Source organism: Tamandua tetradactyla, chromosome 26 (genome assembly GCF_023851605.1).
Source record: "Tamandua tetradactyla isolate mTamTet1 chromosome 26, mTamTet1.pri, whole genome shotgun sequence".
Classification (NCBI taxonomy): Eukaryota; Metazoa; Chordata; class Mammalia; order Pilosa; family Myrmecophagidae; genus Tamandua; species Tamandua tetradactyla.
In genome coordinates, this window is record NC_135352.1 from 28,518,443 (window position 1) to 28,538,618 (window position 20,176).

At 40.8% G+C, this 20,176-nt stretch overlaps 1 protein-coding gene across 1 annotated transcript in view; it reads left to right on the forward strand.

The window, feature by feature from the left end:
• ENPP6 (ectonucleotide pyrophosphatase/phosphodiesterase 6) overlaps positions 1 to 20,176 on the forward strand; it is a 127,282-nt gene that overhangs the window by 30,628 nt on the left and 76,478 nt on the right. The window contains exon 2 of the mRNA XM_077144595.1: positions 14,293 to 14,472. Within this exon, the coding sequence (XP_077000710.1) occupies positions 14,293 to 14,472 (180 nt within the window). The remainder of the gene's footprint in view (positions 1 to 14,292; positions 14,473 to 20,176) is intronic.

The following is a 20,176-nucleotide window of genomic DNA, read 5'->3' on the forward strand; positions in this document are numbered from 1 at the left end:
CCCAGCCCAAGGCGCTCTGTGCTCAGAGGGAAAGAGGAAAAAGGGTCAGGAAAGAGGCAAGTGTCGGAAATCCAGCGCTTACACCTTAGGCAAAGAGCAGACTAGAGGCTTGCACAGCCAGAGGCGCCCTGGGGAGCCAGGACCAGCAGAAGTAAGCACTCAGTAGGTTGGGACTCTCCTCCCTCCCTCTCAGCTCTGCTGCTGGATCCCTGCAGTCTGACTTTCTCCTCCCAGGGAGTTTGCCTTTACCCAGGGACATTTCTTCACAGCTTAGCTGCCAGCAGGAAATGGATGCTTCTCATACAATGGCTGTGGCTGAAGAATTCAGGGGCAGGATTCGGTACACCTTGGATTCTGGGATAATGGGTCACTGTGTCTAGGGGTGGGGTACCCTGGTTGGTCCAACTTGGGAGAGATTTCCACCCTTTTCTTACCATAGTCCAAAAAGCCATGTCAGATAAGTTCTTGAATGGGCCGTGTTTGGGATAGAGGGAGATTTTCCCATAAGGCGTGGGTAGTGGGTCCCAGAAGGAGAAAGGAGTGCTAGATGTTAAAAGTCCATTGTACGTGGGACAGAAATCCCAGAATGAGCTGAGATTCAGCATCAAGGGATTGAGAAAAACTCTAGAATGAGCTGAGACCCAGCATCAAGGGATTGAGAAAACCTTCTCGACCAAAAGGGGGAAGAGTGAAATGAGACAGTGTCAATGGCTGAGAGATTCCAAACAAAGTCGAAAGGCTGTCCTGGAGGTTATTCTTACGCATTAAGTAGATATCACCTTGTTATCCAAGATGTAATGGAGAGACTGGAGGGAACTGCCTGAAATGTAGAGCTGTGTTCCAGTAGCCATGTTTCTTGATGATGATTGTATAATGATACAGCTTTCACAATGTGACTGTGTGATTGTGAAAACCTTGTGTCTAATGCTCCTTTTATCTACCTTGTCAACAGCCGAGTAAAACATATGGAATAAAAATAAATAATAAAGGGAAAAAGTATTAAAATAAATTTAGTTTGAAATGCTAGTGATCAATGAAAGGGAGGGTTAAGGGGTATGGTATGTTAAATTTTTTTTTCTGTTTTTGTTTTATTTTTCTGTTGTCTTTTTATTTCTTTTTCTGAATTGATGCAAATGTTCTGGGAAATGATCATGATGATGAATATGCAGCTATGTGATGATATTGTGAATTGCTGAGTGTGTGTGTTGGTAATGTTTGTGTTTCTTTCTTGTAATTTTTTTTTAATTAATAAAAAATTTTTAAAAAACACGAAAAAAAAAAACCCAAATAAAGTGTCAATGGCTAAGAGATTTCAAACAGAAAAAAAAAAAAAGTCCATTGCCATGATTATTACAAACGGAAGTTAAAGAGAAAATCTCTGACCTTAACCAAAAGAGAAAAGAAGAGAAGGAGGGAAATAAAGGGCTGAGGTCAAGGATAATACCAAATAAAAAGCAAAAATGCTAAAAAGGAAAATGAAACAAAACAGGAATTGGGATGGGGGTTGATGAGGACGTGAGACACAACAAGGGTCTTAAAATGAGTCTTCTCCAGACAAGTCGCATGTTTAGAGGATTGAGATTTGCTGCCACAACTGAGATGACAGGGTTACAGAGGCTGGCCTGGGTCTTTCACCTGCTTGTATTGTTATTTTTTAATGCACTTCTTTCTTTTCTTTTTACATTTTTATTTTTTTTGATGCTGTTTGGCGGGGGTCACATTTCATTCTTTTCCCATGTGAATATCCCCTATTGCAGCATCATTTGTTGAATCTGTTTGTTTGTTTGCTTGTTGGGGAAGTGCACGGGGCGGGGGGGGGGGGGGATTGAACCCAGGTCTCCTGCATGGCAGGCAAGAGTTCTACCACTGAACTACCCTTGCACCCCCCTTTTTAACATTGTTTTAATTGTGAAATATACCATATATGATGCAGAAAATGATAGATTTCAAAGTACATCTTAACGGATAGATTTTAAAGTACTCCCCTTTTAAAGTGATAGATTTTAAAGTACCTCCCTTTTTAACATTTTTTCATTGTAAAATATACCATATATGATGCAGAAAAGTGATAGATTTTAAGTGCATTTTAAAGTACTTTGAAAGTAGTTTAGAACAAACTTTAGAGTATGGTATGGGTTATAGTTCTATAATTTCAGGCATTTCCTTCTAACTGCTCTAATACACTGGAGACTAAAAAGAAGTATCAATATAATGATTTAGTAGTCATGTCTGCATTTGCTTTTATTTTATACTATTGCCGTATAATTTTTAATAGCAAAAGACTAAAGTCAACTCAAATGTTCCTAGACCCAAGTGACCCAATTAGTGCTGAGAATTGACATTTTTGGCATGGGAAACAGGAGACACACAGCGAAGATAAATGAGGCAGTCCTGAATTTGAACTGGAAATATCATTCACTACAGACTCGTAATATATATTGCATATTTGTTAAACCAATAGCTCTACTGGAAAGCCTGGATCCCCCCCACACCCCAGAAAACAAGGAATTTATTAAAGAATAATAGGGCTGGATTTAGGAACCAACTTAAAATAAGATCCTTCTGTCCAAAGACGGGACAACTTTAACATCAAAAGGAATAATGACAATTGAAAGAAACACATCTAATATGTTTAAATATATCAGTTCATATTATTCTTTTAAAACGAACATCTTTTGGGGGGATACCAGGAACTAACAATCATTTTGAAAACTGGTACACGGAGGAAAAATGAAAAATATTTCCTGCCTGTCTTTACAAGAACTGCGTGTCAGAATAACCAAATTGTGAGGTTATGGCTTCTCACGCCTAAAGAGAGCGATCTACATCTTGGGTTTCTCCTGGCTTCTGCCTGTATTCTCAGCAGCCTCTACTTTAAACCTTGCACCAGGAAAATCCCACACCGGCTGGCACAACCCCGCGGCTCCCAGCGCGGCGCCGGGGAGGCTGCGGAAGGTGAAGATAATTCTAACGGCCGATAGAGGGCAGTGTCGGGCCGGCATTTCTCGGGTCTGGGGGACCGCGCGGTTCTCAGCTATTAGGAGTCACAGGGGCTCGTGGTCAGTTTCTGAATTAGGGTTTCACCCATTTGCAAACCTTCCAGCTCGCTTGACTTGGTCCTAAGCAAGGTACTTGTGTGCTAATGCTTCTTTTCTTTTCGTTCAAGCGGATTTAAGCGTCTTTCTCCGAAGATGGTGTTTAAATTCCAAATAAGAATGCCGCTGCCCAGCCTCGTCCCTCCCTAGAAGCTATTGAAATTGTACACACGCATTTGATATGGTTGTCTTTAAAAGGACATTTATTAGGTGCTGGTATTCAAGGGCCTACTACATGCCAAACACCATACAGAAGTTTTACCTTCCCCAAATCATTTAACCTTGTAAGAAAAATGTGATTATCTTCATTTTTCAGAAGAGGAAACTGAGGCGCACTAAGGTTCAGGAATGCGTGTCAGGTCCCATGGCTGGTGAGCAGCATGGACACAATTCAGACTTTGTTGGACTCCCAGACTGCTGGGCCCCACGCTGCTCGTGAGTCCTCACTCCCTGCTCTTGTTTTCATCTCGGAAAGTTGCAGTTCGTTTCAGTGGCATCTGCTGCTTGGACTGGGGAGCTGTCAGTACTTCAAAAAGATACCTCTCATGCCTATCAAAGTGATGAGTTGCTCTCTTTGGTTACTCTTTCATCCCTAAGGCAAATTATCTTTCAACACATTTTATATATGCTAAGAGCACCCAAGGAAAATTATATACACAAATCATTAGGTGAGGCACAGTGTCAAGTCTAAACACCATCTCTTTATACACTGATTGTGAATGATAATTGATAGGTGCATAACGTGATAACTTCAACTTTTTCTTTTCTTCCTTCTCATTCTGGGGAAGCTGCTCTCTTCTCTGTGGCCACACCTGAGCTTGGGCAGGACAGCATTATATCTCATTCATTCTAGCAATAACAAGCAAAACTAACTACCCCAACAAAAATGGGTTTTCTTCTAGTTGCTTCTTTACAAAAGGGATGTGGGGTGGGGCAGAAGGGGAGGTGTTGAGGATTCTTTGGGGCAGTTGGTTTGTTCACAGGAGATTGAACCATGTGTGTTGCTGATTATCTCACACTCCTGAAAAGCTGGATTTGATCATCTGATCATTCTCTACTAATTTTTAGCATAAATGGTGGATCCCCCCAATATTTTGATATCTGGTCCCTTTTGTTGGAGACCACCCTTCAGCCATTCCAGGTTCTACATCAATTGAAAAGCTACATGGGAGAATGTGACTTGGATTCAGGGACTGAAATGTGCAGTTAAAAAAAAATTTTAACTGAATTGAAGTCTCCTCTCTCCCCAGTCACAGAGAGGGCAGCTGAAGAACTACTGGGATAACTCATCCCCACCCTCCGCCCTGGTATATCCCAGTAAGCTTCTAGGAAGAGAATGCAAACAGGGGGCTCTCACTAGCCGCGGGCAGATGGCATGGAAGGGGGAACAGATTGCAGCTAATTTTTTTGTCCCTGGGGAACAGCTGGCCAGTGAGTGGGCAGAGGAAAGGTGGAAGCTGTATGACTAGTGAGAGGAGGGAGATGTTTGAAGATAAAGGTATTCTTTGGATTGAATTTCTCTTATTTACGGATGAATAGAAACCAGAAATAAGAAGTTTCCCCCCTCCTAACACCTACCACCCTTTGAGAAGTCCCTAAGAGTGCTCAGTTAAATGAGAGTGCAGCAATTTATTCAGCTCTTTTCCTACTTTGCACAGAGGTGGGGATGGATTAAGTTGTCTGGAAATTTCTTTGAGCTTCAATCACATCAGCTTCCAAAACATAAGAATTATTTAAATAAAACCCCCCAAACGTATGCTTTTGTTTGTCCTTAGGCAGGAAAATAATTTGTGTTTCTTTTCCTTTATTCTAGTTGTTAAACAGTTGCACCAAGGGAGTGGCCACTGCAGAAAAATAAAGCAGGGCATTCTTTCAGGCCCAGTGATCTCAAAGCCAGGAATGTGAATGTCTCTGATAAAAATATCTCCCCTTTTAACATTTTGGGGTTATTTTTGCCGCAGTACCTACACTTCACACTATAATCAAAGCCTGTTATCTTGGTCCTTGCAATATTTGTGACTCAGATCCTAATTGTGACAGTGTCTGGCACAGTAGCTGCCTTCAAAAATGTGCAAATTGTGAACATTTCTTTCAACTTAATCTTGCATATTTCATTAGAAACCACTTCTTTAACATACCAAATTCTGCCTTTGAACAACTCAAGTCAATAAGATGCATTTCCCAAAAGAGGTGATCTATAAAGCAAATTTCAATTTTTAAGTAAGGTATTCTGAATAATGCATTGTTAATTCTTTCAAGTGTCTTGGATATCAAGTAGTTATTTGAAAATTTTATAATCTAAACTAATCGTTAGACTTCCGATTGCTCAACACAGTGCTGAGAGGACTCTAGGAGTGGGAAAGCCTGACATTTCTTTTTTTCTTTTTTTAAACATTGTCAGTTAACCCAGCTCTGAATCAGGTTTATAAAGTTTCTTCTGAAGTCATGTCGAGCTGAGATGATGTGTATACTTTTGGTCTCTATTTTGTACCCATTAACTTGAGACCCACGGATTCCAGACCATTGGCAGCCTCTCTTTCCACAGCTTCTTTCTCTTGTTCCAAAGGGAGAAGAACCCCCCCATTTTTTTTTTGCATGGGTAGTCACCAGAAATTGAACCCGGATCTCCAGCATGGCAGGCGAGAACTCTGCCTGCTGAGCCGCAGTGGCCCGCCCTACCATCTCCTCTGTTAGTATTCCTTGACTGATGACATGCTTTCCTTTAGAGATATTTATGGGAATATTTGTATATGAAAGCTTGCTGCAAGACATAAGAGCTGGAGATTGAATCATGCCCCCCACAAAAGGCATGTTTGTGGGTGTAAGCCCATTTATAAATAGGACCTCTGAAGATGCTATTTTAAAGAGTGCCCAAATTGCATGAGGCTGGGCCTTAACCGAATACGGCTGAAATTCTTATAAGCAGAGGAAACCGGATGCAGAAAGAGAAGCCATGGAAAAGCGAGAAGCTGAAAGTCCATGGAACCCAGAAGAGGAAGGAGAAGATGTCTCCATGTGTGATGCCATGTGACAGAAAATCCAAGGGACTCCAAAGATTGCCAGCCAGCCGGAAGATACTGATCCAGGAGGAAGCAAGCCTTCTAGCTTCTGAAACCAGAAGCCAATAAATTCCTATTAAGTCATCTCTTTGAATGGTATTTATTTTGGTAGCTGGGGGAAAACTAAATAGGAGGGTGCTGGCCTTCTGGAAACTGTGCATCTCCATGTGTGGGTAAGAGTCTCAGAATCGGATCTGGCCTATGAGGCATTTTTTATTAAAATGACCAAGCCCTGGTGGGCTGACAAGGCAATGCAGTGGCTGGAGGGGTTGGCGTGCTGGTGAGTGTGCCATTAAGGGAAAAACCAGAGAGATCTTTCTGTGGCCCTTGCCCAGTCACTCACCTTCCTTGAGCCTTAGTTCTTCCGTCTGCAAAATGAAGATAATATTACGTCTCTTAGAATCCTGGTGAAGATTAAATTAGATAGCAAACACAAAGCACTTAGTTCCAAACACTTGGGAGGTGGCCAAGAACTGGTAACTACTCTTATTACTAAACTGATCAAATAGATTCGAATCTGTGAAATCGACTCGGGCCTTTGGCCTTTTAGGTTCTGACTTCCACTTCTCCTGAGTCTAATTCAACCTCTCATCCACCCCATGCGTGGACCCTGGAAAAGGGCCGGAACTTCATCACCTGAGCTCTCAGAGTCCCTTGAAGGTATCCTGTCCTTGAAGGTGGAGCTTTATGGGCTGCAGTACAACAGTAGCTTCCTTTTCTTGTGAGCTTTATTGAGTGCAGTCAAGTGTGCTGCGTGCTAGCTCATACTTTGTTAAACTAGCATTAGCAGATCATATAGCTAGGAGTGAAGATTCTGGAGCCAGGCCGCCTAAATTTGAACCTGGCTCCACGACCTCGGGCAGTGGAGACTTTAGACAAGTCACTTTCTCTGGGCTTTACCTATAAAGTGGGGCTGACGTTAAGTAACTATCTCATCAGATTATTCGAAAGATTAGAGGCATTTAGAACAATACCTAGAATATAGCAAGCGTTAACATATGCATTCGCTATTTTTAACACCACAATTCAGCCAGAAAGTATTATTAGTCCCATTTTAAAGGTGGAAAAAGTGAGAAGGATTTGCCTCAGTTCCCATGGCTGGAAAGTGGGAAGGCTCTATATCCAAACTCTCGCCTGTCTGACCGAATGCCTTCATCTCTGCACTCTCCCCATTTTCTCCCAGAGGTGGACACGTGTCCCCACAGCCTGGTTTGCTGGCCACCTATTGTTATAACCCAGACTTCCAGCGGGTGTCCCCAGAGAGCTGCCTGCAACTCTGGATTCGGACAGCAAGTGCTGTCTCTGGGCAAAAATCCTAAAATGCTATAAAAGAGTGATTTCCAAGATTCTTATCAGAATTTGTAACCTGTCCTTATGGAGCAATGTTTTGACTAAATTGATGCACCTAAAATATAACTTTATTTTTCACTTTTTCAACCACCTGTTTTTATATCGCATAGGCAGAGTCTCAATCATCCAATAGAAATATCATGGACCTTGGAAAAACAGAAGGAATGGATTTAGCAGTTAAAGATTACTATTACTCTTTAAGGTTGAGATTATCCCAGTTATTAAAAAAGCTTTTGTATAAAAAATAAATTCTTCGTTGGCTATAGAACTTCATTGCTTATCAATATAACTAGTTATGCAGTTCTTTTTCTGCATGCGTGTTTATAGACATAAATAAAATGGTTAAAAAAAAAGTCAAGAGATCTCACCTCAAAATCAGTATGTTTATGTCTCGGAGTACAAATAGAGTTACTGAATCTATTATAGTCCTGAAGAAAGAAATCCCAGTTCAAGTTGTTTTCGTTCTCTTTGCCCTTCCACCCCCCTCACCATTTATTAGCTTTGCGATGTTAGGCAAATATTCAACTGCGTTAGACCTAATACATATAAAATGGAGAGAGTTATTCCTTACCTCTGAATTTTCAGGTTGAGGATTAGACCAGGAGGCCACCTGAGGTCCCTTCCAATTTGGAGATGTGTGTGCTACCATAAAGGCTCACAAGTTCCTTTGCCAGTGACATCAAGTTCAGCTGGTCTCTAATATTGAGTTAAGGACCCCTACCCAGGTGGGACACATGATTTTCTTTAAAAAGCCATCCATGTCTTGTGATTTTCTTTGACCACAGTGCTGCATATTCACCATTTGCCCACTTGCCTTTCTCTGCCTTCTTTAGCCTGTCTTGAACCCCAGGGCTTCACGTTGATGGAAGACCTCCAGTGGACTCCCTTGTTTTCTGGCTTCCTCTAGGAGTTGGCCAATGAGAGGTACCAGCAGGTGTTCAGAGTGTGGAAGGAGAGCGAGGTTGGGTATCCATTCCTGGGCTCCCTCCCTTTGCTTTCAAGCATAGGGGGTAATGGCTCCCTGCTCCCTCCAATCCTCCATTGCTTCACCATCTCTTATTGGTTCCCCTCAACCCTTTCTACTATCCTTTGCAAATGGCCCATTCATTGAACTCTATGCCCTAGGTTTATTGCGAGGACCTTAACTGAGTCAAGCCATCACTAACTTGAGTTGTACCAGCACAGCCATATAGCTGAGAAGAGCTCACTTTTCAGGGAAGGTGAACATTGAGTGATGAAATAACACAATTCCATTTTCCTCCAATAAGAAATATCCAGTTCTCTCATATTCCTTCGCCACTATATGCTTGCCATCGCCTCTGTGTGGAGTGCACTTTGTGCCTGAGAAAGTTCTACTCATCCTTCAAGTCCCAGTTCCTCCAAGAAGCATTCCCTGACTCTTCCAGACAAACTTCGCTGCTTCTTCTACTTCCCACTGCTTTTGTTCATTCCTCTTTATTCTATTTCTCATGTTTTATTGTCATCGTGAAACAAAAAAAAAGCGTGCTTTTTAATAGATACAATTAGGATAGGAAGCCCAGCTAAATTTCAATTTTAGAGAAACAATAAAATAATTTTTTAGTGTTTATGCAATATTTGGGACCTACTTGTGTAAAAAATCGCTGTTTATTTGAAATTTAAATATAACTGGATATCATATATACATATACATATTAATACATATGCACATACACGTATTCCTTTTCTTCTTCCTTCTATAATAAATCTGGCAACGCTAAATATGATGACTTTCTAAGGCCGGTAAACCTTTTCCAAAGAAATGCATTCTTTTTTCTTTGTCTTTTTTCTTTTCATTTCCCTCCTCCCTCCCTCCCTCCCCTCTCCCTTTCTTTCTTTCTTAGCAACCTAATGAACAATAAGACATTAGGAGTGAAGCATGAGCTCTGGAGGGCTGAATTGGCTTTTGCAAAAACTTTGAAGTTTGGAGGGAAATTTTGGAGGGAGGTGCTGTGAAGAAGCGAATTGAGAAGAGATGAATCAGTGTGATGCTATGTGTAAGGCTAGGACTTTCAAAGTGAAGGACCATAAACAAATCCCTGGTGAGTGTAGTTGAAAGGGTTTTTAAGTACCTAATGTCTAATATTGAATTGCAAGTTTTTTTGCATTGTTCTCAATTCTTCCCCCTCTTTACTCCTAATGGATCCCCAGTAAAGTTCACCACACTCAAGACTATTCTAAGGGTGAGTTTCTTTTGTGGGATATAGGAAAAGGCTGAGTTTCCTTTCTGGGTGTCATATATTATGGAAGATAAAGTCTAGAGGTAGAGGTACCTGCAATTATGTAAGCCTCTTGGGAATTTGTAAGAATCTGGGTGGGGGACATAGGACCAGTCCCCCACCATATCATATGGAAAGCTCAAGAGAAAGGGAGTTTCTAGCCAACCCCTAGATCACATTTGCCTGTGGACTCTCTCCCCTCATGATAATGTAAGTTAGTATTGAGTGCTTAATTCATGCCATGAATAGCGACACACACACCTCATTTTGCATGGTTCAGATATACAAACATTTTAATTACCATGGTTTAGTTAAATAATGCCAGTTTCCTGACAACATACTTTATATTTCAGTTATCACAGTATATTAACTGTGCTAAAATAAATCCAGCAGCCCTAATTATGGCTTTTGTAGCATCAAGTACAAACTTCATGGTAAGTTTTTAGGTCCACAAATCACTATGCAAATAGCAAATACACATCATGATCACTGACCAATCAGCCCCTCCTGGCACCAATTTTAAAGCCTCACAGAATCGCCATTTGGAGGAGGATGGAGAACAGAAGTAGATATTCTTTCCACCATACTGGAAGACCACCTGAGATTTGTGGTTTGGACATTGTCAGGTAAGTTTCTACTATCGTCTTCAGCAAAAGATCCAAGTAACCAAACCATAGCAAAGCTCAGTTTATAAGAAAACTCAAGAAGAGTTGCAGATGGATAAAAATAGATATGGGTCAGCCAGGAAGATGGAGATAAGAGCCTGTGGGTTGGAGAGGCCAGTACATTGTGTTTTGTTTTGCTCTGTTCTTTCAACCACAACTTTTACCCAGATAATAAAGATGGAAAAGACAAAGGGAGACCAGATAGATAAGGAAACCAGCTTGAGTGAGAGCAGGCTCTGACTGCTACAAGCACAGTCTGTCAGCCTCACTATATTCCTGAGAAGGAAAATCAGCTTAGCTATGAGAAAAGATTCTGAGCAGATGAGATAGGAAGCCCATGTCCTCCAGCTGGCTTCCACAGCAGGTGACTCTTCCTAGAACAAAGAGAAACCCCTGGGGACTAGCACAGCATCTGTGATTGAGTATTTAAAGAATAAATTCTCCCATTTCAACTCAAGCCCAATCTGTCAAAAGAGTAAAACCCAGTTTCCAAATACGGGTCTTGCTGACCTTGTAGAAAGAGCTCTACCCTACACTTGGAAACTATTTTACTCATGTAAGAACCACTGATTCTAGAATCTTCTCTAGGTACCACTCACCCAAAGAAAGTAAGCAGAAGCTTTCATTCTTGTGCATCACTACCAGCCCTTGGGGAAGTGTTGAGTCTTGGGAGACAGAATGATTCATGTCCCTCCATAAGGCTGGAGTCCGTCTTAGAATCTAAGAGCCACTCCAGGCCAGCCAAGACCAACCAGTATGCTAGATGGGGGAGTAGGAACCAATAACATCTTTGCAGCCCTTGTCTCAAAGATGCTTTTCTAAAGAATGTCATGATTAAATTCTTTAAGTTCACTTGTGTTGATGTCGCTACCAATTCCATTGGTATGCATAGGAGTGCCAAGGCTAATGCTATATCTTACAGAATGGTGAGGCGAAAGATCCGTTATGAAAAAAAGCTAAGGAACTCAGATAACTACAGGGAATAAAGTTTCTTCAGTTGCAACTTGAAAATGCGCTAGGACTATCTGTTAAGTGCGCATATAGATTATGTCTCCCCTAGTCAGTTCCTATGGTACTTCCTAAAGACATATGTGTAAGAGGTGGTAATTTTAGTTTAGCAGATAGTCTCTGGAAGGATACTCTCTCTCTCCCTCATTTGTTCAGTCATGCAAGAACTCTGTAATCCTAGGTGGCTCCTCATAATTCTCTACCCAGGCAGCAAAGGTGGGTGTGCCGGTCTGAATCTGTGGTGGACCCCAGAAAAGCCATGCCCTTTGATCTTCACTCAATATTGCTGGGTGGGAGCATTTTGATTCCATGAAGATGTGACCCACCCAACTGTGGGTGGTAACTTTTGATTAGATGATTTCCATGGAGGTGTGTCTCCATCCACTGAAGGTGGAGTTGCTTGCTGGAATCCTTTAAAAGAGGAAACATTTTGGAGAGAGCCCCTTTTTGGTAGAGCCACGAGAAAGCCAGCAGACGCCTCCATGTTTGCCATGTGCCCTTCCAGCTGAGAGAGAAACATTGAATGTCATCGGCCTTCTTGAACCAAGGTATCTTTCCCTAGATGCCTTAAATTGGACATTTCTTTAGACTTGTTTTAATTGGGACATATTCTTGGCCTTAGAACTGTAAACTAGCAACTTATTAAATTCCCCTTGTTAAAAGCCATTCCATTTCTGGTACATTGCATTCCAGCAGCTAGCAGACTAGAACAGTGGGTAAGAGTTTGAACCCTTTGGGCTCCAGAAAGCTGGATATGAGTGTTTAAAATCAATATCATCAACTAAGTGATGATATTGTGAACCATTGATTATAAAATATGGTTGGACTGTATGTGTGTGAAAATTTCTCAATAAAATATACAAAAGGAAGAGAGAATTTTTTTCCAAATAACATTGTGGGGTCTTTTGAGTTATAAAAGTAAAGATTACTGTGGTCTAACAACAATTTTTGGTTACTTAATGCTTCTTTGAATGTACCTTGTGAAAGCTGAATCCCATGAGGCTTCTGCTTTTATTTAGGATTCATGCATTCTGCAGGTCCTATCTTGGTAATTCATTTAGAGGCTCATTGGTTAGTGACCTCAGTAACACCTTCCACACCACTTTACCATTTTGCAGCCTACCTCAGTTTCTTGCATACCAGCTCGAGGCGAGCTATCCTCATTGAACATGGGAGGGAGTTAAGAGGGTATTCATGGTGAAAGACCTTCTCTGTAAAGGAGCCATTTTCCAACAATTATTGGCATGATTGTCTTGCCTTGTGAAAAGGATAAGTAAACATTATGAAGATGACAGTTTTTGAATATGCAACATAGTATTTTGAGTCAAGGCGTAGATAAGAACTTTTACCATGAGAGAGGCTTCCTTAATATTCTTAAACTTTGATACACCAAAAAATATAATGCAGCTGAACTAACAAGAAGCATGGTCCCACCTTTAACGAGTGAGTAAGGATCTGGTGGAAACCATCCTCACCTGCAGAGTGGGTGAGGAGACTTGTGATTCCTCAGTCACAGCTGTACCTAGCCCTGTTCTTTGCTGGCCCACTGAGGCCTGTCTCTTCTACACAGAGGGTCTCTGTTGAAAAGTAAATTATAAGACACTGAGGGCTGGGACCACATTTATTCAGTTTTGATGCTCCGTACCTTTCACAGTATATGACACATAGGAGCATTTATAAATGTTAGTTGAAAGAATAAAATTAACAAGTTCCTTAACAATTGGGAAAACTACTCAAAGTTTTAATTTAATTTTTCAATTGTATTAGGCCTTATGTGAAATTTTGGTCAGGGACAAAAAGTTAACTTTACAACCTTGGGGTAGGACCATTTTGTTTGGGCCTCTGACCTTTAAATTCGAAGCATAGTTTTGGGAATCCCTGGATTTCTGTGATGAAATAAAAGGTTTTTCTTTTATGGTATCTTTGGTCTTCATATTTGCAACATTGTATTTTATGGTTTATCCTTGTTTTCTGTTTAAAAATAAAATGGGGGAAGTGAGAGATAGAGAGAAACAACAACAAACAAATAAACAAAACAACTTTGATTAGCCATAGTTAGGCAGTTTGGTAAAGCGTTCCATCTTGGTGCCAATGATTGTCACTAAAATTGCAACAATTTTTGATGCACTTGCCAGTGTTTCTGTTATTTTTACATTAAAGATGCACCAGATTGCTCCAAAATAAATAATTTAAACTTAATGTTTTCAAAGAGCCTAAGTACTTACGTCTTTCATGTTTGGCTTCTCTTCTGGGACTGAGTTGTACCCGACAAAACCAACCCTCATTTCTATGTAAGATTCCATTTTGAGGGTTGTTTCCTTGCTTTGTTTTTCAAGATTGAGTCACTTTTTTCACCATTCTGTTCCAAATGTCATCGATTCCATCATTGGGCAATGTCGAGACAATTCCACTTTTCCAGGAATGGCGAGAATAAACTCCACAACCTCTTGATTCCTAATCTTGTGGGAAGAGGGGTTGGAAGGGGCACAGAGAGAGTTCTGTGGCAAGAGCATAACTCAAGCCCAGTGGGAATCTATTATTGCCATCCTGACTCATATTTAGACGTCAAGTCATGAACAGAAGGTCAAACTCTGCACAGTGTCTTCCGTTTAACTTAAAATAGCTTCAAAACTTGACAGACTAACTTTGTTCAAAATGACCCCATCCTCAACCAATTATTAGGCATCTCCCAGATTTTTTTGCTTGTATGGTGCAGTCTAAGTGAGAAAAAAATGTATGATAAAAATAAATCAATAGCAAATCCTCATGCTGTTCTGAATCCCAAAATGATCATGCATGGCTTGTATCATCAGAAAACAAAGATAAAAACAAAAACAACCAAAACAATAAACTGACAGCCTTTGTGCTCTTCATATAGGTCGCCACTGTGAGGTCCATCAGATGACTGGAAACTACATGTGGGATCCCATCACCAACAAGTCATTTGACATTGGTGTCAATAAAGACAGCCTGATGCCTCTCTGGTGGAACGGATCCGAGCCTCTGTGGATCACTCTGACCAAAGCCAAGAAGAAAGTCTACATGTACTACTGGCCAGGTGAGTGACTGCCAGGCCCCTCCCCTCCAGCCTTCTACCAAATAATCTCTTTGAGGACAAAAGATATAGATGTCCTGTGTGAAAATCAAGTCAGAGTTTGGAAAATGAGATCATTAACAAATACGTCTTATAGGCATGTTTTAAAATTTTGTTTTGAACTCATTTCCTGACTCCTTTGGTTCAGGAATATTGTGCTGGTATATTGTGCTTTTTCAAAATTTTGGTTATGCAAAGGAGATTGCTTTGTACTGATCCTCCTCCTGTACTTCCTAAAACATTGCTTTGCTTACTAGGATTGGTAGTAACAAAATAATCAACTTACCATTGTCTTCCAATAGGTAAGACTTGTACTTAGCGTAAGTGGGCAATTGGACCTTTCATGCACAAGGCTGTAGCCACTTTCTTTCTTAATCCTTAGTGGTATAATTCTAACGATTGCAATTATGAAGGAATACATCAGAGGAAGCCTAGAAGAAATGAAGGGTAAATGAATAGCAGCCTGTTAGGTGATGGACAGCAGCAGTTGAGGGGATCTCATTGGCTTGGGTTGGAGATCAGCAGTAGCCTGATGGAATTATGGAAGGGGTGGATTGTAAGGGAGGGTGGCTGACAGGGATTGGGAAGAATGGAGTAAGCCATGGCTGAATCACAGATGGCATACACTGAGGGCATGGACTGTCAATAAGAGTTTGGAGGATGCTGGCTAGAGGTGGTCATGTGGAGAGCTGCTAGGGGCATTCAAGCCCTTGGAGCAGCATGGAATATGTTGAAAACAGGTCCACAGTCATGTTGGCAGAGCTGTGGGTATGGTAGGTGCCATGAAAGTTGCCACAGAACAGCAACTGGCATCCATAAGTGATCTCATGAATGCCAGAATGGCCTGCATTAATTTAAAACTGGGCAGAAGCAAAGACCATCATAGGCTGGCTCTGCCAAGGGATAAAGCTTTCAGGGGGATTGCTGCAGAGTTTCTTCAGAAGATGCATGGCATTCTGTCCACAGCAGCCACCTCCTCTGACATGCAAAGGAGCTTCAAGCAAAGGAAGGGGTTTAAAGGACTCCATTATCTTAAATGGAGGTCATGGAGTTGAACCTCTGATTAAGGAAGTGAGTTGGTGCATCATTCAGGCTAATCAGACCTTCTAGAGGAGTCAAGCTCAGGTTTGAGCCCAATACGATAAGGTCTAAAGTGAAAAGATTTTGCTGCACTGTGAGGTCATTCTTAGTGGCATCATTATCACCATATACAAGGATTCACATACCAGAGGCATAAGAGAGGGAATGGATTGGACACAAGGTCCTTAGGACCACCTTAAAACAAATCTAAGGACCTCAAGGTCCTTAGACCTTTCCTGATGCATTGGTTTAATCCGGTTGGTTTAATTTCCTATGTCTTGAGTTCATGCTCTGAAGAGCAATTCAGTTTCTCCCCAACTTCCTACTTGCTTCCTTCACTTCTTCACTTGTGGTCTCCTGTGGCTGGCCTTTTGGATAGCCACTGATGCCAATGTTTAGGGCAAGGGTTGGGGGGAGAGCTAAAAAAGTCAAGAAGGGGGAGTCACCAGATTTCAGTCTTCTCTCTGCAGTATTACAAAGTACTATTCTTCATCTCATCCTAAAGAATCCAGATCCTTAGAGATAATAAACATTATGAATTAATATGTAACTGAGTATTTACAAAGACACAAATCTAATTTGTCTGTAACATATCTCACTGCTCCTCTGAATCCTCTCCTTAAGGGCAAGAAAGGACTGTGAACTGTGACATGGTTCGACAGCTAATGTGATGTGACAAACACTTCCTAAGATCGGTTACGGTGTCAACTGCCTAGGTATCCTCCTATTAGGAGGAAAGAAATTAAGATGATAACCTCCTAGAATTTTCTCAGTGACCTAAATGAAGATTAGCTAAACATCTGCCTGTATCAAAGCTTGAAAGATATTAGAATGAAAAGGCTCCTGTTTCTTAAATACCATCCAGTCTTTCTAAACTGGATACACAGGTTAAAACTGTGTGAGAGCTAATTGTCTTGGAAGGCCCTACTGCCTAGCCCAGCCAAGAGTGTCTGGAATGCTTCTCCCTACTGGTCAACAGCTGAGGGATCAGTGGTCATTGTTCTCCTTTCTCTCTCCTCCTTGGTTCCCTCCAGCCACAGCCAATAGCTCAGTGAGAGCTCATTTGTCTCTGCAAGATTAAATGAAGTGTAGAAGCATCACTTCTAAACAGGCCTTGATTTTATTTTTCTTCTTAAATCCTCCTCTTCCTTCACCATTACCCACAGGACATTGTACAGACCTCTCCATGAGGCCTGGAAAATCTTCATTGCTCCAGTGAGCTGTGTTATGACACTTTGAGTCTCGCCATTAAGTCAATATTTAGAAGTGCAATTTGGAAATGGCAGTAGTTCAAGTCTTTCTGTCAGGTAGATAAAGCAGCAGACTGAAAAATTGATCAGTAGTGAAGAGTCCAAAATACCCCACCTCAAGCCTTGAGAAATTTAATATGTAAACAGAGCCTTTAACACCCAACTCAATGGTGCCATTGAGCTGTGCAGGGAGATGTACGTTGGGAAATTATCCCAGGTGCTAAATCAAATATTCAGGGCAGCAAGCCCGAAGACATCAGCCTTGAACTGTATAATCAGGAACCAGCAGTATTCTGTATAGGATAAGAGCTAGGTATGTGCTCTTCACTAATTTTATTTCTCCACTCCATCCTTCCAGCCTCAGGTCAAAGGAATTTTACTGAAAGGGAAAAGATAGAGGCTTCAATTCACTTCATTGTTGGGAGCAACCTAAAACAGAGAAGGATTCCTAGAATAAGGATGAGAAATTGGGAAATCTGAGAGGATAAGTAAGATATTGTATGGAAATAGAGTTTGAACTCCTTGGACAATTGGTGCTACGTGGTCACAGCAGTTCCTGTTTATTCTCATTGCTATCATAAAATACAGAAACACAATAAAAATAGCATCTTTTAAAGATAATATGGTTAAAACTCCTTGGAGTAAGTGTGTTAAGATTCTGAGTTCTACATTTCTCTGCATGCACTTTGCAAGGTTAACCACCTACAGCCAAGCATTGGGGGTAACCACGCATATGCCCCTGGGATGGTGTTGGGTGTGGATCTTGGCTTTTCTACTGGGTTCTACAGGTCCTGTGTAGGTATTCTGAGGAACAAGACATCTATGTGGACAAAGACCCATTTCTACCTGGCTTCCACACCTCCATTTCCCATAGGTGGCCTGGGAGGGGAGTTAACGGGAGGGCATCTGATTCAGCGCCCATCATATTTTGGTTGTTATGATCAAGTTGATTTCATTTGAATAAGTAAGGAGGCATGTATTAGCTGTTGTTCAAGAATTATGGATCATCCACAGCCTCTTCCTTTCTTCTGCCATGGTGGATCCTTCACAATCTTCAGTTGGGCTAAACTCAGATGCATTTAGTTCTGCACAGGTAAAATTAGGAGCCTAGCATCAATCTTACAAATGTGTGAGTTAACATCAAAGCTAAATTCATTGTTTCCATGTACTGGGCACCAGACACTTGGATAAAAATTGGATTTTTTTCAACTACATTTTTGGCCCTGCAAAGAAAAGGGATGTGGATTTCACTAAAATGTCTAATAATATGGCCAATTTGGCATTAGACTTTAAGATTCATGTAATTTTAGAGTTGGAAGAGGTCTTAGTCAGTATGTAGCTTGCTGTTTCTTACACTTGTCTGCCAAGAATCTCTTTGAGAAATTGACCAAAGCTAAGGCTCCCCTTTCCAGAAAAATAGACCCACACATAGTACATACACAGTTTTGCGCTTGTGTGATATGAGACTATGGTGATGAGGATTTACAAGTCATCTTTGACATGGCAACACATATATCACCTATGGTATCTAATTTATTTGAATACTTTTATATGATGGACACATGTTAAAAACTTTGATTCACCAAAGTAGCAAATGAGATCCAAGCTCCCCAAATTAATTTTGCTTGTCAAGGGAAGGTTTGGGTCAAGATTCTCTAAAACATTTTGAATTGAATTCACATTGCATCATTTCCTTTGTCCATAAGTTAATGACTCCATCTTTGGCAAGGTGAAGCAGCACTAATGCTGTCTGTAAGCAAGAAAAAAATGACAAATTCAGATTTTAAGTTTGAGGTCTTCTGAAAGAAGTCATCTTCAAAAGAATCATGTGGGATATCTAGGTGTTGGCCAACTTCTGCCTGCAGAGAAATTGAGGAGGTGCTGCCACTCAGGACGATCTGCCAGCGTTAGAAAGTTTTCATAGCTGTCCAACCACAATCAATCTCTGTTTGTAGAAAGATATTTTGGCCAAGAAAGATCATAGTTTTTCAGAAGCATTCATTATAGTGATTGGAGAGCCTCAAAGAAAAACATCAGCTTTATTTCTGGGCATTTAAGCCAAGCCAGGAATGGACTTCCATCCTTCACAAGTCACAGCAAATCCATTTCTTCATAAAACATTAAAAGATGGTGAACCAAAGCCTTAGGAGAGACTTTTGGGAGACATCCATGAGGAAAACAGGTTCAAAATTCTGTGCCCACCCCACCATCCCTTTAAGAACTTACTATCCAGTCAATAAGTCATATAATAATCTAGTATTTAGGGGTGCATGGGTGGTTTAGCGGTAGAATGCTTGCCTGCCATGTGGGAGATCTGGGTTTGATTCCCAGCCCATGCACCCCTCCCCCCCAAATAATATAGCACTTAACCCAAATAAATATGAAATTTTATATTAAATGTTATATTTATATTAAATATCATATTTATATTAAATATAAATAGTGATATTTATACACTTGTGAAAATTATAATAAAGGAAAGTACATTACATCATAGCAACAACACATAGGGGATCTGGTTTCACCTGAGAAGGTCGACAAAGATTTCCCTGAGAAAAACGACATGAGTTAATAGTGGTCCTCTTTCATTCTTTTCGGTATTCATATCTGGTGCTCCCATGCCCATTTATTGAAAAGACTATTTTGTCCCAGTTCAGAGGATTTGAGAGCCTTGTCAAAATTCAGTTGACCAAAGACTTGGTGGTCTATATCTGCACTCTCGATTTGATTCCATTGGTCAATGCTTCTATCTTTGTGCCAGTACCATGCTGTTTTGACCACTGTGGCTTTATAATAGATTTTAAAGTCAGGGTGTGTTAATCTTTCCACTTCGTTCTTATTTTTTAGGATGCTTTTAGCTATTTGGGGTCTCTTTCCCTTCCAGATGAATCTGGTAACTAGCTTTTCCAAGTCTTCAAAGTAAGCTGTTAGAATTTTGATTGGTACTCTGTTGAATCTGTAGGTCAATTTGGGGAAATGTCAAAATAAGAATTGACATCTTAACTATATTTAGCCTCCCTTTCCATGAACAGGGAATGTCTTTCCACCTATTTAGATCTTCTTTGATTTCTTTTAGCAACGTTGTGTAGTTTTCTGTGTACAAGTCCTTTATGTCCTTAGTTAAGTTCATTCCTAAGTGCATGATTCTTTTAGTTGCTATTTTGAATGGAATTCAAATGCACCCCACACACACAAAAAATAAAAACCTAGTACAGGGGGAAAACTGATATTGCATGCTATGGGCTATGTTTAAAAGGAAACATAAGTGCTACCATAGCAACAGCAGAGGTAAATAACGGGGGGAAGGACAAGAGTTAAGAGGAGATTTAGATTTCCTA